The 27,150-nt window shown below is 34.6% G+C and overlaps 1 protein-coding gene and 1 pseudogene across 2 annotated transcripts; both read left to right on the top strand.

Annotated features, from left to right (window-relative positions):
• Positions 1–27,150, top strand: GTF2B (general transcription factor IIB). Of its 2 annotated transcripts, none has more exons than XM_016148509.2 (7): positions 1–124; positions 4,033–4,139; positions 20,099–20,232; positions 22,795–22,941; positions 23,066–23,195; positions 24,425–24,706; positions 26,627–27,150. In XM_016148509.2, the coding sequence occupies exons 1-7, from the start codon at positions 108–110 to the stop codon at positions 26,758–26,760; spliced, it is 951 nt and encodes a 316-aa protein (XP_016003995.1). In that variant the 5' UTR covers positions 1–107; the 3' UTR covers positions 26,761–27,150. The 2 variants fall into 2 exon arrangements, with proteins under 2 accessions (XP_016003995.1, XP_016003996.1); XM_016148510.2 differs by lacking the exon at positions 1–124 and adding an exon at positions 269–1,675 and having other exon boundaries at positions 26,627–27,148.
• Positions 4,146–12,595, top strand: LOC107512703 (annotated as a pseudogene).

The following is a 27,150-nucleotide window of genomic DNA, read 5'->3' as shown; positions in this document are numbered from 1 at the left end:
GGCGATTCGTCTATAAAAGCCCGGCTCGGAGCGTCTGGTCGCCACAATCTCTTCCTGTTCGCTGCTTGTGTGTGTTGTTTTCTGCTGGAGCCGCGGTGGCCGTGAAGATGGCGTCTACCAGCCGGTTAGTATGTCCGCCTGAGCCCCCGGCTGAGGGGCGGTCGGGGAGAGCCGCGCGGTCGCCGGGGCCGCCGCGTCCGGCAGGACGTCCCGGAGGTACCGGGACTGGCCGGCCCACCCGGACAAAGGCACCTCCAGGCACCTCCAGGCGGCAGGGCTGTCAGGGGTGTCGCAGGGGGTACCGAGCTGTCCGTGTTACCGCCCCAGCGTCTTAGGTCGCTTTCTCACCCAGGCACCACCTTGTGGGGGCCTCTGTGTCCCCAGCCCCTGGCCTCGCATCTTCTGTAGGGATTTCAACCGTCTTTTTTTCCCCCCTTGTTACTTGTTTTCCTACGCTTGTTTTTCCATCTACGGCCCAATCAGCCCGAGGGTCCATGAGTCCTCCTTTCAAAGAGCGGGAAATGGTTCCAGGCCCCTATCAATCTTGACAGCTCGAAAATTAGGGACGTCAGTATTGGTAAGCCTGATGGGAACTGATTACCATCCCTGAGGCCTCATGAAGTGGAAGCTACGGCTTTTCTAAAGATTTGATAAGTTCCCTTCTAAGAGATTTCTTTACAGATGTTGTCTTCATTTCTCCGAAGAAAATCTTGCCTGCAGAAAATTATTTACATACGCTGAGAAGTCACTCTTTAATATATTTTTAAAATGCAATGCACTCATCTACAGGAAATGCATGCAGTGCTTTTAGAGACAGTCTTTATTTAATCCTGTGACCTGAAAAATGCTTGCAGACCCTAATTATATCTCTTATTACCACTATGAGGTAGATAGTATTTTTTGCATGAGCGTAAACTTAGTCATGCCAGTGTTGGCTTTTCCAAGATTAGTGTTAGAACAGAGTGTAGAGTCTTGGATATCTATTTCCTGTTATCACACATTTAGCCTCTAGTTAACTCATAGTGTGTTAAAAGTATCATTAAGTGCTATAGCTTCTGGAAGGCAACTGTGGCATGATTTTTTGAACTTGTAATAAATCTGTGGAATTGAGTTCCCAGTGAAAGCCATTATCACAAATAGTAAACTGGAGATGTCTGGGCCCTCTCCGGTAACTGACAAGACTTCCTATTTTATGTTACTGTGTGTGTGTTTTTTTTAAAAGGGGCGGGGAGGCAGCTTTAGCTAATGGCCTATTTGGAACTAGCACTTAAAGTCAATGACACTCTTGTTTACTGATTCTGATTCTATGATCGAATGCTCAATCATTCTGTGTGGGCGTGGCTCTCTCAGGTTAGGTTTCTTTGTAGGTAAATGGAAACCTTCAGCGTCTCAAAGACACCAAAACAGGACTTAGCAGTAGGTCTGAAAAGCGAAAGTGCTCTTATTTGAGCACAGCTTCTACATATAAAATAACAGGAAATTGTAAGAAATGTTGCAGTAGTTAAGTATAGTGAATTCACTCAATTCTTTACTTAAAGAGTATACTTTTCCTTTGTGTGCCTTTATTTATTTGTTCAAAAAATGAAATAAATTTTTTCTAGACATGCCCAGCTCTTAAATGTATGTGTCATGGCAGTTGTCCAGCTCTGGAGTTTTTCTACCAGTGAGAACAAAGGTAAATGTTAGTATTTTTACTGCTAGCTGTTTTTTTCTGAGGAAGATACATAGTTTCCAGGTTATGAAACTGCCCTAATGTTTTTACAGAGCACAAATGTTCTGAGTTCAAATTTAAGCTCCACTGCTTACTGGTTCTGTAACTTGAGGCAAATCATTCTGCGAGCATAATCTTGAAATGGAGATAATGCCTATCCTGCCAGGTTGATTTTGAGATTAATAATATATGGCTAGTACTAGATACACAATAAGCAACCCAGTAAATTATAGCTGTAAAATGAGGTTGAGATTATGTACCTTTTTAGGTAAGTCTCAATAGTTTCAATGTTAGAGTGGTTGTTTACTCCATTCCTTAGTATTGTTTCTCTCCCCTCCTCCCCTCCCCCCTCCCCCCTCCCCAACCCTCCCAAACCCCCCCCCCACCCTACTCTTGGTTCCTCTTTTGTATTACTCTTGTGGGTGATTTGATTAAAAGCACAATTTCCTTTTATTTTGGATAGGTAACACACAAAAGTGTAAAAACAAAAAAGTGAAAAAGCAGTCTGCCTCCTTTACTAGCTCCCAGCCATCTCATTCTTCCCCAAAACAGACACTGTAACCAGTTTCTTGGTGATTTCCCAGTGAGTCTGTGCTTTAGAAAACATGCATATCATTCTAATCTCCTCTTTCCCCTCCCAAAAAAGTAGTCTCCTGTAAGCACGGTTCACTGACTTGTTTTTTACCTTTTTTTATGAAGTTAGCACACACATTTTAAGTGCACAGCTCAATTACAAAGTGAGCACATATACAGAGCTGCCACATATGTCAGGAAATCAAATACCCTTAGCACTGTGGAAACCTCTCTTGTGCCCTCAGTCATTACTCCTTCCAAAAGATAACCACATCCTGACATCTAACGCCATAGATTTGTTTTATTTGCTTTGACATACGTATTCCTCTGTCTAGTTTCTTTCATCAGATTTTGAGATTGAGTCATGTTATTTCATATGACCGCATACTTTTTCCAGTTTTTTAAATCCATTCCTTTTTTCACTTAACATATCTTTGAGATGTTTCCATATCATTTATATACATACACACACTACATGATAGTCTGTCTACCTTTTATGAGTATAAAATCCATCAATCCTTTTCTTTGTATGCTGTGTGCCACATAGCTGCCCATTTTACACACTTGTAATTACTGTTAGTCTGCTAACAGTTTCCTTTATTTCAACAGTTTTTCATAATTTTTACTTTCTTAACATTGTCATAATTAAAATATTTTCATAATAGGAATTTTCGAAATAAGCGTGAATGTAAAGCAAACGCCCATCCCCCATTTTTTCAATGAAAAGATCCAAGACGTATTCTGGTTACATTGAATATATATGTTTTGGGGACGTGTATTATTTTACCAGTTTTCCAGTGTGAATCACCTTCTGTATTGAGAGTTAATATTCTGAGTTGTATTAGCTAGCATGAGAATCTTTATCCAAAACCACAAATACCTATTTACATATTATAAGAATGTTGATGTTGTCTTTTAGATGTATATTTGTGATGGCTATAACATAACCTTTAAACGGAACTTTTGAAGACAGCTTATTTTCAGTGATACCAAACATTTGTGATTACTAAATCTATGTTAAATATTTTTGTTCCTTTTTTAAACTAATTCTGTCAGGTCATTTAAGGGTGGTTTGGCTTCCCCAAACTGACTTATTTTCAAAATAAAATAATTGAGTGAATTATTAATGCCACAAATAGATTAAAAAGTAGCTTTTAAAATCATTTCTTGAATGTAAACAAACTCAATTCTGGACTAAGTGAAATCATCAGGTCTTAAGCAGAGCCATATTTACCACCTTTATTTATATACCTATTAGGTTAGGTTCAGTGTACTATTCTAACTCTATCACTAAGGTAACTAGCAAGTAGAAAAACAGGGACTTGAGATTCATTCTCTGACCACAGAAATAAGTGGCAAGGGGAACAAACTGGATACTTATATGTAAATGTCACAGGTTAATTATAGTAGCTAGTCATTTCTATGCTAATCAAGATTTTTAAAAATCTTAGTAGCCTACATGTTAGGAAAAAAACACTTTTCCATTTAAGTTTTTAAAGCTTTTCATGTCTACAAACCAGTAATTATTCTTATAAAAAATAATTCCAATGAACTCTACCTGTTAATGACTCACTAGAATTTAAAGTAATCTATCTAACTGGGAGGTATACTTTGAAAATTTAGCCTAAATGTATTATAAACATACAGTATTGGAAAAGTATTCAAAATCCACCCCCCACCAAAAAAAAGACTACTTCATTACATGTTGATTGGGAGCATATAAAAAATACTTTCTTTTTCCCATTTAGTTTGGATGCTCTTCCAAAAGTCACATGTCCAAACCATCCAGATGCAATTTTAGTGGAAGACTACAGAGCTGGTGATATGATCTGTCCTGAGTGTGGCCTGGTTGTAGGTAAGCAATTATGGTTTTAACTAAAATCACTATTTTGGGTACTTTGGTTTTTGTGGATTTTCCACACTGTCTTTTAATAAATGAATCCATTTTGTCTTTTCGCCATCTATAGGTAATTCATACTTATTGTAAAAGAAAATAAATTAGGGAAAAAATAAGAATAGAATCATCCAGAGATGCCATATTTTCTTTTCAATCCAGATGCATATATTTCATTATTTGGGGTAAGAGGGAACATCAGATTGAGACCATTAATCCAAAAGAAAGGAAAGGGCCCTCAGCCCTTGGTCTCCTGAGTTCTCACGCATATGAAACAATGAATAGTTGTAATCTAATTTTTGTGGCTTTTATATATTTAAACATGAGTGTTTTTCAGAGTAAGAGAGGTATATCTGTATTGAATCTCATCCAACGCTTTTTTTTTTTTTGGTATTTTTGGGGTTTTTTTGAGAATTTTTATGAGTTTATTCAAGTTAAATTAATGACATATGCCAGGGAGCAAGATCTCAGATGCTCCCGAGAATAACAGTTTTGCAGCTGCTTTTATGCATATGAAATTAAGGAGGGAACATAAGGAATGTTAGGTGGAAGTGGGAGGAAGCAGGTGGGGATTGGATTACAGGGTAGTTATCAAGATTATGTACTGTCCTGAAGGTGGTTATTACAAAGATGTGTTAACCCAGAAGCATGGAAACAATGGACAGGGTTTACTTAAGGCAAAGATAAACTTTTTACTAAAAAAGTTATATGCCTGGGGCATGACCCATCATGACCTGCCCTGTTAGGAATTTATAATCAGATTCTTTTGTGAGGTTACTTTCTAAAGAACCCCCCCGCCCCCGTGTTTTTTTTCATCCACAGTTGGTCCTTTGGGTAATAAATCAAAAGTCACCCAAGCCCTATTAGTCAACAAAAAAAAAGTGTTGTAATTTTTATTTGCTCACACAGAATGACTTATTTATGCATTTCTAGTGTAAAATTGTCATTACTAAAAATACTACTTAAAATTTTACTTTTATTTCTACTTGCTTACTAGTCTAGACATGCATCAGAACTTTAGAGATGATCTGTTCAAAATTTTTCTTATGGTGTGGTCACAGCCACACCTGAGAAAAGGAGTAATGCTTAGCAGTTTGAAGTACTGAGGAATTAAAATGCTGGTAGGATTGTGGGCAGTATAACAGAAACATTGGTGTTGATAGACTATGGAAGTGTCTTACTTGGAGGACATCAGTAATATTCATCCCAAGCAGGCTGCTTGCCTCAGACCTCCAGTGGGAGTTTTAAATCTTGGAGTTGCCAGTAAGAATTGAAATCCATTTGCAGTTGTATTCTATTCAGTAAGAAATACTAACATCTAGTACACTTACTGTATGCTAGGCACTGTTCTAAGTGATACAGATATTCAATTTGTCCTCAGAGAAATCTGTGTGGTGAGTACTAACAATATCTTCATTTTAGAGATGTGGAAACAAGTTTAGGTAGACTGGCAGTCTAGCTGCTCTGTCTGTATGAGAACCAAATTTCTATCTGACATAGCCTTTCATAATAAAATGAGTTTAATCTGAGATTGGCATAGATAGGACCCACTACCTCTTTTTTTATGACCTGTGTGCAAAGAATTGTTTTTACATTTTAAATCATTGAAAAAAAAAATCAAAAGACTAATATTTTGGGACACATGAAAATAATCAAATTTAAATTTTAGCATCCATAAAGTTTTACTGGAACACAGCCACGATCAATTGTTTACATATTGTCTATAGCGTCTTTCATAATACAGTAGCAGAATTTAGTAGTTGCAACAGAAACTCTGTGTTGCTCTATCAGTTTATACTGCTGCTTAGTGTACTACAGATCCCAGTGATGAAGTTAAAACACCACAGCATTTCCAGTGCTAGACATACCTCCGTACTGCAACATTTTATTTCTTTATTTTGTTACTATTGCATACGCATCATGTCAAAGGAACAAAAATGAACTTTGGTGGTGTGCTTTTAAGGCACAGTGGAGTATGGGTTATTTTGTTATTAAATTAGATGGCAAAGCATTGTGTGTTTATCATGCAATGTCACCCTAGCAGTGGTAAAAAAAAAAAAAAATACAATAAATTTTGAAATTACTAGACTAAGCATTTAGCACAATACTTTCAACTCAGGATAACAATGGTGAGAAAATATAGAGACTATAAAGTGGGATATCTCATCACAGCAGAATTTCTTCAAGAAAATAAGGATGCAGCTAAAGTAAGTTTCTGAGTTGCTCATTTGTAGGCCAAGCAGGGAAAGCCATTTGCCAATGATGAGTTAATTAATTCGTGTTTGATTGCAGCCGCCAAAGAAATGTGTCCAGAGAAAATAAACTTGTTTAAGACTATTATCCTCTTAGCAAGAATAGTTGCTTCAAGAGTTGAGGATGTTGGGAGCAACATCAATACTCAATTAAAAATCAAGGCAAATTATTGCAAGTATTTTTCCTAGATTCTTAATGACTAGACAGATGTTACTGATACAGCTGAGTTGTTGTTTATTCAAGGAGTCAATGCAGAGTTTGAAGTGACTGCATGGAACAACTATAGGAGAAAATATTTTCAAAGAAATTGCAAAAGTACCAAGTCAGTACAACCTGAAGTGGAACCTACTAAAATGTGTTACAACTGATGGTGGTAAAAATATGTGTGGAGCAGAAGAATTTGTTGGACAAATTTACAAAGAATGTGAAATGTAATATTTTCAAAACCTATAGTTATTTGTTCTATTTTCATCAGCAGATACATCGTGGAAAAGGTTTGAGTCTTTATGTGTTACTGATCCAGTAGTGTCAGTGAACTTCATTCAGTCTCGTGGACTTAACCATGATCAGTTATATGAATTTTTGTCAGAAATAGAACCTGAGGTACTGACCATGTGCCTCAGAGCCATGCCTCACAAAATTGAGTAAATCAAGGACTTTCTGCTCGCAGTCAGGTGAAAGGATGCCAAATCTGTCAAGATCAAGAAAAATAAGAATAATATGAAGTTTAAAGTTTGATGCAGCAGATGCCTTTATACTTTGGTCATCATAGACAAAGAGAAGGCAGAAAAACTGAAGCAAACCCTGCCCCCAGGTTTTGGCAGTGAAGGAGCTGAAATGAATCAGACATGCTGATCTGAACTGTATTAAATATTTTTAAAATGCAACCCCCCCCCTCCGAATATCCTGACTTGTCCTACTATACAGTAATTTGTTAGTTTAGTAGTAGTAAAGTTTTCTTGCAATTTTCTTGAGATCAGGGCCAAGATTGAAATTTTTATAAACTAGTCCTGCCTTCAACTGCTACTATTAAACACTGAATGACTTTGGTAATTAGCTTTTGCTTCAGACTTGTTAATAGTTCTTAATTTAACTGAGAATTGCAAGGCAAAATGGTGCCTGTATGTCAAACACTGTATGTCAAACAACTTGACAACTAACATTTGAATCGCAGGAAATGTCAAATTGCTTTATATAGTATTTTGTATACTTTAATTGATGCCAGAAGTTAAAATAAGAACTAAGATCTGCATTCCCAAACAGAGCTGCAGCAGATGTATTTCCAAACTCAAACTATATTTTTATCAGTTATTCAGACCTGGATGCAGATGCAAAGGGAATTTTCACATTTCAAAATCCATTTACATGTGCAATTAAGGAGATTTTCACCAAACTTTCAGTTGAAAGTGGTTAATCTACAATGTAGAGACATGAAAGGGCAAATATCAGAAGGATGCAGTAAAATTCTATAATCGCCTTTCAAGCAGTGAATATGCGCAATTAAAATCATGCATGTGGATTAATATCAGGATTTGACAGTATCTATGGAAAAAGACATTTTCAAAAATGAAATACATAAAATCTTGTTAACACAGCATTGACAGATAAACATTTGTAAAAACTGTTGATGATAGGGAACACTAACTTTGAATTCCAGGTAAGTGATTTGTTATCATCCAAAAAGAGAATTCCTTTTTTAGTAGTAGATCTGTATTACAACAGATTACATTCCATTATTTTTAATTTTAGCAATAAAAAGTGGAATTTTTCTTTTTTTATATAAGTAATATCCTCAGTTTGACTTCTTGACTCACAAAGCCTAAAATATTTGCTCTATGGCCTTTTACAGAAAATGTTTACTAACCAATAAGTTAAGTGAGAGCATTCTAATTCTTCCAGAATATTAAGATCAAGGTGATAATGTGTGAGGGTGCAACATACAGAGACAGAAGATTGAATATAATTTCATTTAGCACTCCTAATCTCTCCCTGTAGCCATTTAAAAAGAAGTAGTGTAATAATATTCCATTATATCTCGGGCCCTTCCACCAGCTTCACTTCACTGTGACCAGCGTAACAGCTGGGTGAGATTAACCAGCTGGAGAAGGAAAATGGAATTCCCAAGGCTTATATGCTTTTTTGTTTGTGTGCTTGGAATCCTTAATTTTTAGTAACATGTTTTTGCTCTATCAAACCAAAGGAAGTTCGTTTTCTTTTAATTTTGTTCTGTTTACTTACTAGTTTTGAACAGTAGTATTAGAACTACTATATTTTAACTAAAGCTACTAGGCGAAATTCGTAAGGCTTAAATATTTAAAAATATAAACTTTCCGTAGATATTTCTCTTTGTGATATTGGTTTTTCTGACATAAACAAAACTCGTTTTAAAATATACAGTAGCTTCACAGGTATTTGTGGCTACATGTGTAATATAATCTGTGGGTGAAGAATCCATTCCATGACCAAACAAGGGAAAGTAGGTAATAATCTGCTGACAGGGTTGTATTTTGTTGACAATATCATCAAACAAATAATGTTGAAACTAGCTTAATTGAATATGACACTCCATGAATCTAAATTTTAAAAATACATATACATATATACACAAATATTTCACTGTCAAATATTAATAATTTAGGTTATATTATGTATTGGATTTGTATTATCTTGCTGGTTTAAAGTCATTCTCATTATTGCCAGCTCAGCTCAAGCCTTTATCTCTTAAGCTATGGAGACAGGGAAGAAATTAAGCTGGGCAAATGTTCTGTAGCCCACTGGGCATAAAATGTGTGACTTTTCTTATTTGAGGTATTGATGTTCATCAAAACTTAAATCCAGACATGTGACTTGTGTTTCCTAATAAATTATCTTGGTGTACATGATTTGATTATAGTTGCCATAAAATTTTTACACTGGCAAACTTTTTAGATTATACTGCATTTATTGAATAATCACCAGACAACTTTAGAAACTGAAACTTTTTGTTTTCAGAAAACTCTGCACTTAATTAGTATTTCATTTGCCCTTGAACCTTAGGACAGCTCAGTTCTTAATTTCATTTTCAGAGCCATGTATTACCCTGCAACTGAGCAACTAGGAGAGTCATTCCATTACTGTCACCTTTTTAAATGGACTAATTCATAATATAAAAATTATATTTATCTTAGATGATATAGGTCACTTTTTCTCCAGTCTTTGATACCACTCTTCTCACTGTCTTTCAAACCTGCATTCATAGACTCCTTGAGGCCCCCCCACTCAGTCACAAAACCAGTGCCACGTTTTTAGGATTTTCTTAAAGCAGTATCATACTTAAAGGAAACATTTTCTGTTTCAATTACATGACAAACTACCTCAGAACTTAGTGGCTTATAACAACCATTTTATTTTGCTCATGATTTTATGGGTCATTAATTTGGGAAGGACTCATCTGGGCCTTTTTGTTTTTACATGGTGCTAACTGGACCTGGAGGAACCACTGCCATGATGGCTTATTTCCCTGCATTTCTGGTGCCTCTGTCCTCTTTGGCCCCCCAACATGGGTCTGTTATCCCCTAGGGCTTCTCCATAGTTGTCTCGGTGTAGTCATATTTCATACATTGTGTTTATTTTCCAAGAGTGATATCCCAAGAGCAGGTATTTTGAGAGAGTGGAAGTTAATCTCTCGGGTAGTTAAGGCTATGCCTAGTACAGGGTCACTTCTGTTTTCTATTAGTCAAAGCAGGCTTAAGGCCTATCTGGAAGGGTGAGAGTGAGAGGTTATATTGCAGAAGAACATGTGAATGGGAGAAATTGCTGACACCTTTGGAAAATAATTACATGTTTAATGTTGTTTCCTTTCCCAATATTTAAATGTTCGTGTAGTATTTAGTCTGTCCTGTAACTTGGGTTGCTTATATTTTTTTGTGGCTAATACTGTTTCACATGTAATTGTCTGACTTTCTTATTCGAATTATAGGATTTTTATTTTTAACATGAGGTGTTGTGTGTGATTTGTGGTTGGCTGTTTCACCTTATCAGTAATCCCTAAGATATTGTAATGACCTTTCAGGGCCAATTTTTAAAACAAAGCTATCATTCCTACCGTTGGCTCTGATAATATTGTTTTGAGGTTTTTCCCCCAAAAATCTTAATGGTGTGATTGTGTCATGTTAAAAGATGAGCACTAGGTGGCAGTCTAATATTTAGATAATTTGTGTATAAATTTTACCTTGTGTACATTGTTTTAAATTAATTTCTAGTCAGCAAAGTATTAGGCTAGTAAGATGCTGTAATAGCTATCAAAACATGAAATTGGTTATTGTAACTTTTGCATTTCACAGTGTAGTGTAGAAGGATTTCACAGTGTAGTTTAGAAGTATAGTTATAGCTATTTTTTCTGTATCATTTAAAACAATTATTGTTCTTAAAAGCAATATCAGGAAAATACTGGAAAATAGTTTAGGTGGATTCGAAAGAGAAAATGAATCAATTTGACCTCTCCCTCCTAAACTCATTCTGGGTATTGTTTGACCAGTGAATCTGAAACATAAATGTGCTTTAAGAATCAGTTGGGAAATAATGTTTTGAAAGATTTCAGGCCCCATTCCAGAAATTTTAACTCAGATCGTACATCATATTAAGGAACACAAATCTATACTATTAACTTTACAGTTTACCACATTCTTTGAGATCGTTTGTGTTTTTAGATTTTTCATCTTTGTTTTTTGTGTTTTCCATGTCTCCAGACCTAGACTACAAGTTTCCTTTAGGGCAGATATCGTGTGTATAATAACTAGGAGTCAGTGGCCCTCAAGTCTAGACTTGGCTTTACTAGTTAAAAGCTCTATAACTATAGTCAAGTTACATAGTTTCTCCAAGCTTAACTTTCTTGTTTTACATAAGTGTAAAATAAGTCTCCCCAGACCCACTGAGAAAAAGAGCGCAGGCACAATACATCTCAGAATTGTTAAGAATCAAATGAGGTAATGTGTAAAATATATAGTATAATTTTAGTATGAAATTTCAGTGGTAGGTATTTTGGGGATACAGGTACTCCTTTTTTCTTAACCTTATAGAAAAATAGGGTAATTCTAAGTCTAAGGTGCCATTCTTCATGGCAAGGCAGTTGCAAAGTGTATTTGAGTGTTGTGGGTCTGTCCTATTTAATGCTCCGATTGAATTTTAAAGATTACAGGGTTACCATCTTTAAATTTGCATCAGCAATATTTTCTAAAGGAAAAAATTCAGGTTTAGTTTAATATGACTAAACTATATTTTTAAATTAAGGAATAATTGTGTCCACTTTCAGATTCTTGCTTTGGCTTCTCTTGTAAGCCCTCAGAGACAGCCTTCTTGCCTATTTTAGAATTTTTAATTTAGATGCTACTTTCTCTTAAGCATCATAAAATTACTGGTTTTACTCAGTTAACACAACCACTCATTGAGCTAGTTTTTTCTATTTTATAGAAAGGGAAACTGAGGCTTACAGTACTTAGGTAATGAGCTCCAGATTCCACATCTAATAAGTGACAGAGCCACTTAAGTACAGATCATAGGACTTAAAAAGCCTTTGGTCACTTACAACATGTTTCCATTAAGCACTGTGCTGGTCAAAGAGACTGTAGAAAGATGAGATGTAGTAAGCTGACTCTGGAGTAAGTCTTTGGCTAGAGTGTGAGAAGAGGAGGTTTAATTACTATAACTTAGCATGGTAAAAGCACTGTTACTGATCTTCCAAGTTTGGTGAGAGCACAAAGGAAGGGAGTGGTGACTTCCTGGGGAAATTACTATTGAATTTACATTGAAAGATGATCATTAAGAATGAGGGTTAATGGAGAGAAAGTCCTTCCTTGTAGAGGGCATGTGCCAGAGGCCAGAGGCCTGAAGGTGTTAGTGTGTGAATGACCGAATTTATCGTGACCAAGGTTAGGATGCCTCTTCTATCAGGGCCACAGCTCCTTAGCGTAGATGTTGCTACTGCTGCAGACCTTCCTATATTTGAAGAAAAGAAAAATATTTAGATATTCAGAGATTGAATTTATAATGCATTTCTCTTTACAAACTGTTTTCCATGTGGTGATTACACTGTTGACCTGAATATTTTTTTTTAAGACCGTATAGTAATCCTAGACTAAAAATCAGGATTCTTTGAAATATCATGAGAAGGAATGGTAGAAAGGGTTAAACAACAGAAGGAAATATAAAAGCTAATGATGTATTTTATTTTCAGCATTAGATTTAATAACTGTAGTCCGTTGGCTTCAACAGTTTTCCAAAGCACCTTGATTTTTTGTTAAATATTTGATGCTTAGGCTTTGTTCATCCTAATAATACATCTGATTATTGAATCTTAAGGCTTATCAGCACAGTTTGAAAAAAAAAAATTGTAGCTTTAAACTAAATGGTTTTAGATAAATCTAGCCTATGAAAACAAGAAATTTAGGGGATAATTTCCAGGAAAGTGGCAGAAAGAATTGAAATTCTGGGAAATTCCTCTTTATATTTCCTTTTAAATTTTTCTTTATTAATTTACATTAAGAAATAGAAAAAAATATATATTCTAGGAGTCCAGGTCAAGCTAGAATATCAGACTCTCTCTAATACTGGCTTCCTGGCTGTTAAGATTGCTACCTTAAGCCATTCTGGTTTTAATGTTGTACTACAAAATTTCTTTGGTTGGATTTACGGATTTGCACAGTAGGGAGTTTAAATGTCTTTAATTTGTCTTTGTGCGCTGTTCCTTTTAGACTGTAAGGCAAAGTACTTTGTTTCTACTGGATATTCTTTCTCATCTCCTCTTTCCCTACCCTGTTATTCCTTATAGCAGAGGCTGCTAGTTGTTTCCTATACCTATTCTCCCACTCTTTAGTTATAGAATCTCCCAGTTTTAACTGAGCATGTGGCTGCCCAGTGAGGCTGTATTTCCCAGTTTCCTTTGTAGCTAGGTGTGGCCAATGGGGGTTGTAAGTAGAAGAGATGTGTGCAACTCTAGATTCTGCCCTAAGGGATGAGCTCTCCCTTTTTTCCTTCCCACTGGCAGAAAGCAAACATGATGTAGGGAGCTACCAACAGCTATCATATGCTACAAAATGTAAGCTATATGAAGACGGCATATATAAAAGAGATGGAACCTGGATCACACTAGTTAAGGACTGTCACTGTGGACTGTGAACATGAGAAAGTTCTATCTTTCTTAAGTAGCAGGGTTTTTTTGTTTTGTTTCACTTTAATTACAAACCTACCTGTATCCACCTGTATCTATTGTAATACACTTCTAGAACCAGTCTGGGAGTTTATTTTGTTTGGATCATCAGTTATCTGCCAGGAACTATGAGTACTCAGAGAGACTGAGAATACTGCTGTCAGTGGATTAGGTTTTTGTTTTTTTTTTTAGCATCACTGCCACCACCACTGGACACTTAGATTGACAATTCTTTATTACAACATGAATAAGTGTAAAAATCAGCATGAGGTTTATGAGTACAAACTACAATGAAGAGGAGTTGTGATCCTATGGACTTAAAAGGAAATTCTGCCCCTGACATTTTACTAGAAGAAAGTTATAGAAAATGACTGATTTTCATGATCAGTGAAATAAAGCTTCCATAATATTTCTATTAAATGTGGTCAGAAAGAAATAACATGAGTCAAACACATTAAAATGTGTTTTAAATAGCAACTAGCTGACTTAACTTTCTAAAAATTTGAGTCAGTAAAGCAGAGAGCAAACTTGAGAATACCTAGTGTGAATGGGAAAGTGGTAAAGACAAGCTAGCCATTGTGGTCCCACTAGAAGATCCAGTTGAGTAGGATGAAGTATTAAAGGCACAATTTTACTTTTCTAGCAGAAGACCCACAGGATTACAAATCAGGAATCACACACTGCTGAAGATGTATCCTTTTAAAAATTTTATTAATAAAAACTTTTAAGTAATCAACCAGTAAAAATTTTACTTTGAAAGGACCTAACGTCATTGACAGAGTACTCCTCTTGACAAATGCCAAAATGCAGTCGTTGATATTTACTCTGATTCCTCAGCTTGTTATGTAGCACAAAAAGGAAGTCATAGGACAATCTTTTTTTTTTTCAATGAATTTATATAGAAATTCCCCCAAAATACAGTGCCAAATTCAATTTGCTAATTGTCACGTGAAATAGCACTGATGACTGTTCTGTGATATGTCTGGTTCACTCCTTTGAGCTACATGGTACAATTGCACTAAATCATCCCCTTTGAAGTTAAGTATCATTACTTATTTGGCCAATGGCACATGAGTGGAAAGGTAAATGTTAGAAAATTAAGTCAGTACATAATTCACCACATTCCCTTTCCTTTAGCATAGTGACGGCCATGTTAAGTGATAGGGATTCCATCATCTTGCATAAGGATGGCATAGAAAGCCATGCTGTCCCTCTGTAGATATGTACTATGAATAGGAAAGAAATCTTCATTTTAGGCCACCAAACTATTGAAATTATTTATTACTCCACTGTAACTTAATTAACCCCAGTACATAAGTACTAGAAGAATAATGACCCACAAACAAGTACAATTAACTTTTATAATGTAAGAAGACAGTAGTAAGAAACCCTATGGTTTGCTGAGATGACATTTAATAAACTCAACATTTATTCCTCATATAAGATGCTCTGAATTAGATGCTTTAATAGAAGACTTTTCAGTTCACTTGTTAACTTTTATGCATAATGTTGAATATCAGAGACATTCTGTTTTAAATCAAAGGCACTGTTTTGAAAGTTCTGACAGGTGCTTTACATAGAAAATAGAAATGAGAGTTAAGCTTGCAAAGGGAACAAGTTTTTTTTTTTGCCACTGATGGGATTCTATATCTAGAATATTTAGATCAAATTTTAAAAATTAATAGTCTATTAAAAGTGGCTGAATCTAAGCATATAAAATATTATAGCAATTACTAGTTAGAAAATGAGATTTTTAATAAAAAAATTAGGTCTAGTCTTAAATGTGAAATACATATAATCTGAAAGAAGACCTTGAGAATATATTACCTTGTCCAAGAAGATTGATAAAAATTGTTCTGTCATTTTCAAAATGATATATGTTTGATGCAGTTTAATTAAAAATCAACGGTATTTTGGTATAAGTGATTTTAATTTATTGAGTTATAATTGCATACAGTAAAATACACGGTTCTCACATCTGCCATTTGAATTGTGACACTGCTTATGCTGGTGTAACCAACACGTGTTTAGACCATTTCCCTCACCTCAGAAGTTTCCTTATGCCTCTTTGTAATCAATCACCTGTATCCCCCACCCCTGTTCAACAGCAACCACTGTACTGATTTCTGTCCTCGGATTATTTATTTTGCCTGTTTTCGAACTTATTATAAATGGAATCATAGAGTATGTTCTTTTTTGTGACTCGCTTTTTTTTTTTTTTTTTTTTGGTTTAAAATAGTGTTTTTTGAAATGTAGTGGTAGTTTATTTGTTGAAAAGTATTCCATTGTATACATTTTCCTGTTGATGGACATTTGGGTATTTTCCAATTTTTAGCTAATATGAATAATGCTGCTATGAACATTCTTGTATGAGACTTTTGTAGGTAAGTACTTGAGTGGTGCCAAAGTAGTTGAACCATTTTAAAGTGGTGTGAATGATTGTGACAATTATTCTCAATTTCTTGATAAAAGAGATGAAACTCTCTCTTTAGAATATGATAAAATGTCTTAGTTAATACTCTCTAGGCCTACCACTATAATATATAGGTTGAAAACAGTACGTGTATGTAATACATGAATGTACATATTAGGTGTATTTATTTTTCTGGATGGTTAACTTGATCCAAGTGTGAGAGATCATAGAAGTAGTGCTATTACATGTGTTAGAGCAGTGTTATTATTCTAGCAATTATAAACCTTCATATATAGACTTTCTGTCTGGCTTTAAGTTTATAAAAATCTGTGTATGGTTAAGAAAGGTACTGGTGAAGTTGGTAGTTTTTTACTGTGGCCTGGTGGGCGTATTTGGACCGTGGTCCAGAAAGGGACTTTCCCCTCTAGAAGATTAGACTTCCACTGTCATTTCTATTGACCGTGGAAAAGGGATGGGTAGTGGACCACAAAGGAAAACAGTTTTCTCCCTTTCACAAAATGTAGGACAAACAATAATACCACTCAGAATACCAGAGAAAGAAACACAAGGATGCTATGACAAACACAGGATCGCGAGGCTGGTGGTGAAATTTACACTCTAGGCAGGTAGAACCCATGCTACTCAGAGTGAGACCTAGGAAGAAGAAACCTTAGGTCACTGTCTCCCTCCTGGGCACAATCTTTGGTCCCCAGTATCACACATCTCCATCTTTCTAAGTATGAACCGAGAGCAGCAGTCCTCCACTTCTGTTTTTCGGTTTCTAATGATTGACCGTGAAACTTCCCATTCAGTAAAACTTTCTCTTTTAAGCTACAGCCAATAAACTAGATCTTAAAGCCAATTAACTAGATCTTAAAGTAGTTAATTTTTGCAATTATCAAAGATCAGTACATGCACATTATAGAACATTTGGAGATGATGTCAGCATCATGGTATAGAGTAAGAGATCCCTTTATTTTTCCCCTAAAATCTACATGTTCCTCTGCTTCTAGAATGTTAAAGGATGTGTAAGGTTGTGGGTGTGTGTATACACATGCTAATTGTCAGGTTTCTTCCTTGTCAAAAGTTGATTATACCCTAACATGTGGCTTGCCTTGTATACTTATCCCTTGAAAAGATTCTGTATTGTAGTTCCTTTTCAGACCAACATTTAAAATGCTACCCCACTTAGGTTTTCTTCAAAGGAAAATCCTTTATGTATTCTGACTTTTTTCCCGAGTGGTCCAGCCTATTTCTTGTTACTTAATAGAAGACTTTATATATGTACTTTAATGTTCTAGTTGTAGTTTCATGATGTGTCATTTGAGTTATTTTGGAAATTTTATTTTTTGTAAGTGTTATTTTGAGTTATAAAATATAAAAAGAGGGAATGGCTCTTAGCACAAACCAGTGATTGTTGAATGAGTCATGTAGATCATTCCCACGTTTGTGGAAAATTTACATCACTACTCAGTTTGAGTTTTCTATTTATAATATCCTAGGCCAGATTCTCCCCGCCCCCCAAATCCATCTTGTCTTTTTTAAGGCATTATAAAGCAAGCAGTAAAGGAAACTCATAGTGAGTTACTTTGGGACCAAAAGGAAAATGCTATGAAATGAGGCATGTTGGCTAAGTAATACTTCATCTATCTTTAGATTTCTAGAAACTTAAAAAATGAGAGCATAGCTACCTGCCTTTTCATTTGCACTGTTCTCTTAATACATGCATTATGTTAATTAAAATATTACAAGTTAATGATGACATTTGATTATTTTGAACTTGTAATTTAGCAAGTAACTGCAAATTTGAAGGCTGCAGTAGTTTTTGTTTTATGCATGTTTGTGTTTTTATTTTGCTGACAGTGAAAAAGTTAGATTCAGTTTCTTCCCTTTGAAAACATAAGTGTGTAGAGACATGGTATCACTTTAATCAGTGGATGCTATTAAAGGGGCTAAACTTTGCATAAAAATCTTGTTCTGGTGTTTATGATAGAAATTTAATGAAAAGAGCTTGTTATGGAACAGGCACAATATGATCTCATTTTAATTTTAGGAAAAGTAATACTTATACACATGATTGAAAAAGGCAGAAAGAATATATAGTAAAATGTATACAGTGGCTGTTTCTGGATGTTGAGAATACAGATTTTGCTTATATGTCTTTTTTTTTTAGTAAGCAGGTATTCTTTTATAAAAAAGAAGAAAAATCAATCTCTTTAGAGTGGTTTCTTTGAGACATGGGCCTTGTTTAGTATTGTAGTAGGGCTTCAGGGCACAATTACAGATTTTATGTTATTTTCAGGTAAGTTTTGAAATCTTAATTTATATAATTAGAATTGCTACCGAAACTGAATGATACTTGTTATTAGAGGAAAGAGCAGAGACATCTATAATGAAGTCTCATCCATTTAACCTTATTTTCTCCTTATTTTAAGCCACTTGCTCAGTCAGGGTCTATCTAATCTGCTGAAAATTCCTTTCCTTGGCCACTCTCGTTGTATAAAGATATGGCAGATTGGAGCCTGCCTCTAATCTCAGTTATTCTGTGGCACAGCATATGATAGTCAAATGATACATTTACTCCCACGTGATTCAGTTGTTCAAAGAAACACAGATTTTTCCAAAACCATCAGGAATGAATCATTCTGTTGTGCATCTATCTAGTTTCTTATTTATAACATGAAGATTATATCATGATCACTGTACTCTGTAAGCATTTTGATTAATGTACCATAGAAAAAATGGTTTAAAAGATTTAACAGTGTACATGGAGTTTCTTCGTTCTGTTCATTACTTACCTCATTTGCTGTCCTACTGGCCAAATACCTTCAGCAGAGTACTCTAATACTTTTAAAATCTAACATGGAGATTAATGTTTATAACTGGTGTATCTTCTTATTCCCTCCATCAAAAAGAGGGAAATGTCAGATTATCTATGTGCTATCTTTCTTTTCATAGCAGCCAATAGCTAACAAGTACTAATTTGAATTGCTTTTTAAGCAGTTAAGCACTATACCTGTGTCAGCTTACTATTTAATCTTAACAATTTTTTAAATGTGTGATTATTGGGAGAATTTAAAGATGATGAAGAGAAGCCACAGAAATGAAATAAGTTGTCCAAGGCTAAGCAGCAAATGGTGGAGTCCACACTCTTAAGCATTTTATTGACTGTCAGTACCAGAACTTCTGGAATCTGCCATTCATTTTTTCTTTCTATTTGTTGCGTATAGGCAAAGATGAAAATTTGGTTTCTGCTTTAACCTTACCACACCTTGGTGGAAAATCTCATGTTTTACAAATGCAGTATAGAACAGACTATAAAATCTGATGCACATTTCAGTTCTAGCTGTGTAATCTTAGGCAAATTAATCTTATTTCTAAAGTGGCAATCAAAGTGATACTACCTTTGAAAGAGAACATTTATATTTATAAAGGGCACAGTGACTAGCATATGCAAGTGTTCAATGTTAATTCTTGTCCACTAGCCATTGAACATTCCCCCCAAAGCAGTAATTAGCCAGATCTATTCATGTCTGGTTTTTTGGCATGACATACTTACCCACAACCTCTTTGCCTACCTGGCTTTCTTCTCACTGATTCTAGACCTACAAATTATTTGGTCAAAAATACTTTTTCGTCAAATAGTTACTGAAATATAAGCAGAGCACTTCCCATGAAAACTTGTGGGTTATTTTTTTTTTATATTAAACCATGTATTATTACTATTTTGAACAGAGTTTCTGGTTTTTTTCCTTGCCCATTGTGCATTTTGTGCAAACTGTTGTTCAGAATCATTTTATCATTGCATCATATATGAATAGATTTTGCTTTGACTAAATCTTTTTCCCCCAGGAGATAGAATATGACTAATTGTAGCATAGCATTATTATTGGACTGGCACAGTAATTAGAAGAATGCTTTAGGACAGATGTCTGAGACATGATACTTAAGCTGGAGCCTAGATGTCAGTGCTAAGATTTCCTGGAAAGAAAAGGGTTGAGTTGGGCATTAGACAACATTAAGTAAACACTGTCTTGACAAGACTATTTAGATTTGTGCTTATATTTTTAGGTGACCGGGTTATCGATGTAGGTTCCGAATGGAGAACTTTCAGCAATGATAAAGCAACAAAAGATCCATCTCGAGTTGGAGATTCTCAGAATCCTCTTCTGAGTGATGGAGGTTTGTCTACCATGATTGGCAAGGTAATATCAAATGAGGACTGACCAAACCTGGGTGTTTGAGAACTCTGCAGAAGTATCAATCATTGCCCCAGTGAGGAATGTTGACCTGAGAGTAGGATTTGCTAGTAATAACATTGTGAATGACAGGTGCCTTATGAATTTCATCTCAAAGGGGAGACCAACATCAAAATTGTATAGTCTTTATATCTCAGGCCCTTGTTTTTATGAAGCAAATTTTATATAAAAATTAAGTCAAATGTAGTATGGTCTTTATGAGTTTATATTGGTATGTTCTGAGAATATTAGTAATTTCTCTTCTCCTTCCATGCTAAGCTGGGCTCATTTATAGCCCATTTCCTAATATGGGGGGGGTGGTGAGGGTGTGGGGAGAGGAGATTTATTACAACTAAGCTTCTCATTTCTCATCAGTAAGGTGAGAATAATGGTATATCATAAAGATTTTGAGGATTACATGGGAAAGTATAACATATGGTATGCGGTATGTGTTTAATTAGTAGTAGCTGCTGCTATTATATAAGGCAGTAGTATAATCTTCCTAGCATCCTGGTTCTTCTTTTTGCTCTGATAATCTGAACTCGAAATAGTACTGGCAATAGCCAGAGGACTAATCAAGGAAATGTATGTTATTTTAGTACTTTATACTACTGCATAGTCTGTTTTTAATAAAGTATTGTGAAAAAGGTCATTTTTCACGCTCTATAAATTACATATCAGATTTCAAAAACATGGCATAGAGTAGGTTAAAAAGTTTACAGAATTTAGAAATATCTTTAGGTGATTTCTGCATTTGCTTTAGAGTTACAGGCTGGAAAAAAAACATACATGAAGGACATTTTAAGATGGACGATTGCAACTCATTGACAGTGCAACATTTTTTTTAATGATTAATTTTTTTCAATAGGAAATAACATGACTCAAAAATAAAAATGTAAAAAAAAACACAGTGAATATTTCTCATCAATGACCCCCAAACTCAGTTCCTACTGTAACCCCCTTTCCCTGTCAAAGACAAGTAACCACTATTATTAGTTTTTCCTGTGTCCTTTGAAAGTGGTTTATACCACCTGGAAAAAAAAATTTCTATTTTAAATACTACATTTATTACATATAGTTGACTATTGAACAATTCAGGAGTTAGGAACGCTGACCCCTTGTGCAGTTGAAAATCCACATCTAACTTTCTATTTCCCAAAATATTAGTTACTAATAGCCTTCTCTTGACTGAAAGCCTTACCAATAACATAAAACATTCAATTAACACATATTTTATATGTTTATGTATTATATACTGTATTCTTAAAGCAAGCTAGAGAAAATAGTGGTTAGAAAATCATAAGATGCATTTACATCACTGTACATGTTGGGAAAAAATCCATGTATAAATGAATTTGCACAGTTCAAACCTGTGTTGTTCAAGGGTCAACTGTACTAAATATATGTATTTGAGACTATTTCAGACTTCTTATCCATTCCCTATCCTGGTCTAGTTAGTCAAATGCTGTACCATACTGTTTTAATATCCAGTAACATTACTACTTCTTTGCTCTTATTTTTCAGCATTTTCTTCACTGGTCTTCCATTTTAAAGGATTACTTTGTTTCATTAAAAAAAATGTTATTTTACTGAGATTTTGGTTAGATTTATTTGTAAATTGAGGCAAAATCAGTGTCTTCATAGTACATCTTCCTATCCAAAAACAACATGCCTTTTTCTTTCTTTAGGTCTTATGTGTCCTTCAAGGAGATGTTTTGAAGTTTTTTTTTTTTTTTTTTTTCATGAAGGCCTTGCATGTTAAGTTTATTCCTCAGATATTTTATCTTTTTTGTTGCTCTTGTAATTGTCTTCTAACTGGCCGATTACACATATAAAGCTATTGATTTCTGTCAACTTTTATCTGCCACTCTAATGAATTCTCTTATTTATAGCAGTTTTTCAGTGATTCTCTGAAGTATTCGAAGTAAACAAAGATACTATCTGCAGTTTATCATTTCCTCCCCAGATTTGTATTTCTAATTTTTCTTGCCTAATTTTGATGTAATTATACTAATATAACATAATTATGTTATACAGTTACATTATATTGATTAGTTTTTTAGTACAGTGTAACGAAATGTTAGTGGTCAGAGGGGCCTTTGTCTTCTGACTTTAATGATGCAGATGTGTCTCCATCGTTGTGCTGGCCTTGAGCCTCGGGAAGTGATTTTCTAATATAAGTATTCATTTATAGTGTTCTGTGAGATTTTATCCAAAAATGGATTTTGAATTTTGTAGACTTGCCTGTTTTAACACCTTTGGAGATGAATATTTGAGGTTTTTGCCTTAGGTCTGTTAATATGATAATATGTCATTAGATTCTCAATACATATTCTCATTTAAAGTATTTGATAGAAAACATCTTTAAACCCATTTAACCTGGTACTTTTTCTATTGAGTAATAGGGAGGATACACAAGGTAGGTTTCTTGGGCATATGGAGTCAAATCGTATAAATTATGTTTTCTTAGAAATTGTTCATTTAAGTTTCAAAATCTTTTGTATAAAGTAATAAAATTTTGTTTTATAGGGTACAGGAGCTGCAAGTTTTGATGAATTTGGCAATTCTAAGTACCAGAATCGGAGAACAATGAGTAGTTCTGATCGGGCAATGATGAATGCATTCAAGGAAATTACTACCATGGCAGACAGAATCAACCTCCCTAGAAATATAGTTGTGAGTTCTTTGTCTCCTTTAAGCTGTTCTGGCATTGACTTAGCAAATTTAATGAACACATGAAGTTTTGATACTGTAACTAATTAAATGGCCTAGAGTTAAAGTTAGTTTCTCTGTTTTGAAGGATCGTACAAATAATTTATTCAAGCAAGTGTATGAACAGAAGAGCCTGAAGGGAAGAGCTAATGATGCCATAGCTTCTGCTTGTCTCTACATTGCCTGTAGACAAGAAGGGGTTCCTAGGACATTTAAAGGTAAGTTTTTAGTTGCATAGATAAAAATGTTATCTGTGTGATATTAAGTAACAGACCAAGCAGCTTTGACACTAAGTAGCTGTGTCATGTCTTCATGGCTACATACAATAATCTACTTTAGTATCATTTCCAAATGCCTACTTATTTTGTTCCTCGAATTAATGATAATGCATTCTGTGATCTTATTGGCCATGTTCTTTTCAGGCTGTGTTCCCATGTAAAGTCATTTTAGTCCATGTAAGCCCTGCATTCTTTGCTAGTAAGATCTTTTGACTGATGCTATTTTGTGGGCTTTAAGGCCTGGGATTATAAGCCTAAGAGGAAGTCTTTGTAGAAAGTCTATGCACTCGATGAATGGAAAACAGTTTTTGCTCCTAGCACAGGTCTCTACAAGTGAGGGAATCAAGCCATAGAAAGTCATCAGGGAAACTTTTTCTCTAGAGTTATACAGTTTATACTTCCCCACTTCAGTTGGAGGCTTTAAGGAAACTAGTATTTTTCATCTAGTTTGCAGTTTACCCATAAATATGGGACAACCTATTTAGTAGTGCTGTGATACTTACACTGATTTTAACTGCCAGAGTTCATTTAAGGTTAACACTATAATTACCCTTTAAGTCATTCATTAATATTTATTTATTTTTTTTGTGTCAGTGTAAGGAGGCAGTGACCTTTATCATTATTTTTCATTGTTACAACTAAAACTAAGGCTTTTGTTAAATTTATTCCAGAAGTGTTTGGTAGTTAAATTTTTAGACTAATAGGGCCACATATGATCTCATTTTGCTATAGCCAGTAATCACAGGGATTGCATGTACAATATGACATTGTGTAGATTGACAACCATTCTTTAGCTTTAGCATTTTTTTCATCTCCTTAATTTAGTCTTTATAGCAGATTAATATATACATATCAGAAGTTTTTGATCAGTTGAAGAAAATTACTTGAATAAATTGAAACTTCAGAGAAGTTAATATTTTGAAATAAGATCTACATTTAACCTTTGTGGGGGAAAAAGTTCTTTAAAGTGTGATAAACATTTAAATTAAAAGAAATTTTAAATTAGTTCTATGGGAAGTATCATAGACAGGATTAGGGGTTCATCTGTAAGGCATGATTGAATTTTTTACAGTTGGAATATATTTTATAATCAGAAATGATAGTTTTTAAAATGAACTGTAAGACTTACGTGTATTTGTTTACTTAATTTTTTTTTTTTTTTTTTTTAGAAATATGTGCTGTATCACGAATTTCTAAGAAAGAAATTGGTCGATGTTTTAAACTTATTTTGAAAGCTTTAGAAACCAGTGTGGATTTGATTACAACTGGAGACTTCATGTCCAGGTTTTGTTCGAACCTTTGTCTTCCTAAACAAGTACAAATGGCAGCTACACATATAGCCCGTAAAGCTGTGGAATTAGACTTGGTTCCTGGAAGGAGCCCAATATCTGTGGCAGCGGCAGCCATTTACATGGCCTCACAGGCATCAGCTGAGAAGAGGACCCAGAAAGGTAAGATTCCTTGTCAAGAAGAGTGATTAAAGTGTGAGAGCTGTAGTGTGTAGTTGTATTTCCGTAATATGAAGCAGGTAAATATTCAGAACCCACACTAAGTGGCTCAAAAATAAAAATGTTTGGAGGGTATAACCCTGTATACTGACTTATCTTGTTTTCTATTAAATTACTTTAGTTTGTACATTTTTTGTTTTTAGATGTTTTTACCTTCCTCCTTCCCCCCCCCCCACCCACCCCTCCCATACACACACACACTCTTCTGGTTATTTTGAAAGTTGTTTTTTGTTTTGTTTTTTTTTTTACCCTGGAAACTAAACTTTTTAAATCTTGAGAGGAGGGGGCGATGCTTTGTTTCTCACTGCTTGGCAATATATGTTGGTCATCAAGCTTTAACATTCTGTATTTTATGCAGTATTCATGGTTTCTTAATGAACATAGTGGCATAAGTAGTTCATCTTTCCAAAGCCATGTTTGAATTTAGTGTTTTAGGGGAACTTTCAAACAGTAGTATTAAGTGAATTTCTTTATGAGCATGAATTTATTACTTCTGTGATCCTCAAAAAGATGGTAAAGAAAAAAGCAGTTAATTCTAAATTTCATAGCGTGATAGTGAAATTATTTGTTGCAATAACTCTGTAATACCCTATTCAGAACAGCCTTTCACCTCAGCTTAGGCTGTAAGTTCCTATATTAGTAAAAATAATAAATTATGTAAAAGAATGGTCAGAAAGAAACCAGCTGGCATTAGTTTAGTTATTTAAATGTGCCATTATCTGTGCCCTTTTGTCGCAATTTGTATTAAGGAGATATCGATCTGGTAGAATTTAGAAGTTGAAGCTAAGCACAGAGGGTCCTTGATTCCTAGTTGTAAAGTTTATTCTAATTAAAAACACAAAAATGGTTATCTTGACACTTTCTGCTGCTTGTGTTTTACATGAAAGGTTTCGTTGAAATTTAAGGCCTTTTTTTTCCCTGCCCAGGAGCCAGTTGATATTCATATAGTTGACATTCATCAGTATGTATGTCTGGAGTAACCTAATACCACGTGGTAGGAAACTTAAAATTAGTTAATTGCACACTGATAGTGGACATCCACACTGAAAATCTGTAAAACCTCACTTATTTGAACTGACTGAAAAGGTGGTAAAATGAGTTTGTATTAAAGGGTAGGATGTGTTTAAAAAATTCATTTTAATTATTTTTAACCAAATAATTGTTGAGTGGTAGTCCTTCGAGACTTCTAATAAAAAAGAAAACAGTGACAATTATTTTGAAGGGTTAAATTAGATCCAGTCCTAGGATTCTGTAATGGACTGTAGAAAAATCCTCATGTGAACTCAATATATATGCTCAAGTGTACGTGTGTAATAGTGAAAAACATCTACATTATGCTATAATATATAGCTGTTTGATCTCAGATGTATTAGGTAGAAAATTTGATCTCAGATGTATTAGGTAGAAAACTATAGAACACTGTATGTACTATGATCCCATCTTGGTTTTAGCCTCTTAAATAGAATTTAGCTAGGGGAAGAGATGTTGCAGGGGGAACTTTTAAACACAGGAAGTAATCATAAGAATGTATGGATTACTTCTATGATCCTTAGAAAGATTTCTTTTGAAGAAAATGGTTATCACTCATAATGCTATGTCTTTAGTACTGTTCAAACATTTTACTTACAGTAAAACTTTGACTATGACAACCCTTTGGAGTTATAAATACTCTACCATTATTATTTAGCCCTGCTTTCCACTTTTTAGTATGTAACTCCATTATCAGTTTTTAAAAATCAATATTTTTTTATTTTGTTTTTCACTTAAGCATTTTATACAGCCATATCTCACAGATTGAAATTAAGGTAGTAGAAAGTAGGTAGGATAGAAGTTATACTTAATATTTGGTTTTCTGTCTTTTAGAAATTGGAGATATTGCTGGTGTTGCAGATGTTACCATCAGACAGTCCTACAGACTAATCTATCCTCGGGCCCCAGATCTGTTTCCTACAGACTTCAAATTTGACACGCCTGTGGACAAACTGCCACAGTTATAAATTGAGGCAGCTAATGTCAAACTTAGGATCTTACTGAACTTTGCCTGTTGTACATAGCTTATACGAAGTGCTGGATTGAGCCTTTACTAAGGAAAAACAAAAGACATGGTACGCATTCCAGGGCTAAATGTTAATTGCTTATCATTATGTATGTATATACTAGTGAAACATATTTAATGATTTAAATTTCTTATTGAATTTGCTTTCTTTTGTAGCCATCTAGGAAACTATTTTGGAAGATATTTGAAATTATGTAATAATCAAAATAAAATGTTTTTCAAAACTAAATTTTTTTTGTTATAATTATGTTATATGTACTTTGTAATTTATGATATGTAATTACAAATAATGCATATTATCGCAGCTAATAAACCTGATAGAGGCCCTTGT

The sequence above is a fragment of the Rousettus aegyptiacus genome, unplaced genomic scaffold (assembly GCF_014176215.1).
Source record: "Rousettus aegyptiacus isolate mRouAeg1 unplaced genomic scaffold, mRouAeg1.p scaffold_m13_p_1, whole genome shotgun sequence".
In the NCBI taxonomy this organism is placed as follows: domain Eukaryota; kingdom Metazoa; phylum Chordata; class Mammalia; order Chiroptera; family Pteropodidae; genus Rousettus; species Rousettus aegyptiacus.
The sequence above is the reverse complement of the archived record's forward strand: the minus strand, read 5'-3'. Positions and strand labels throughout refer to the sequence as shown.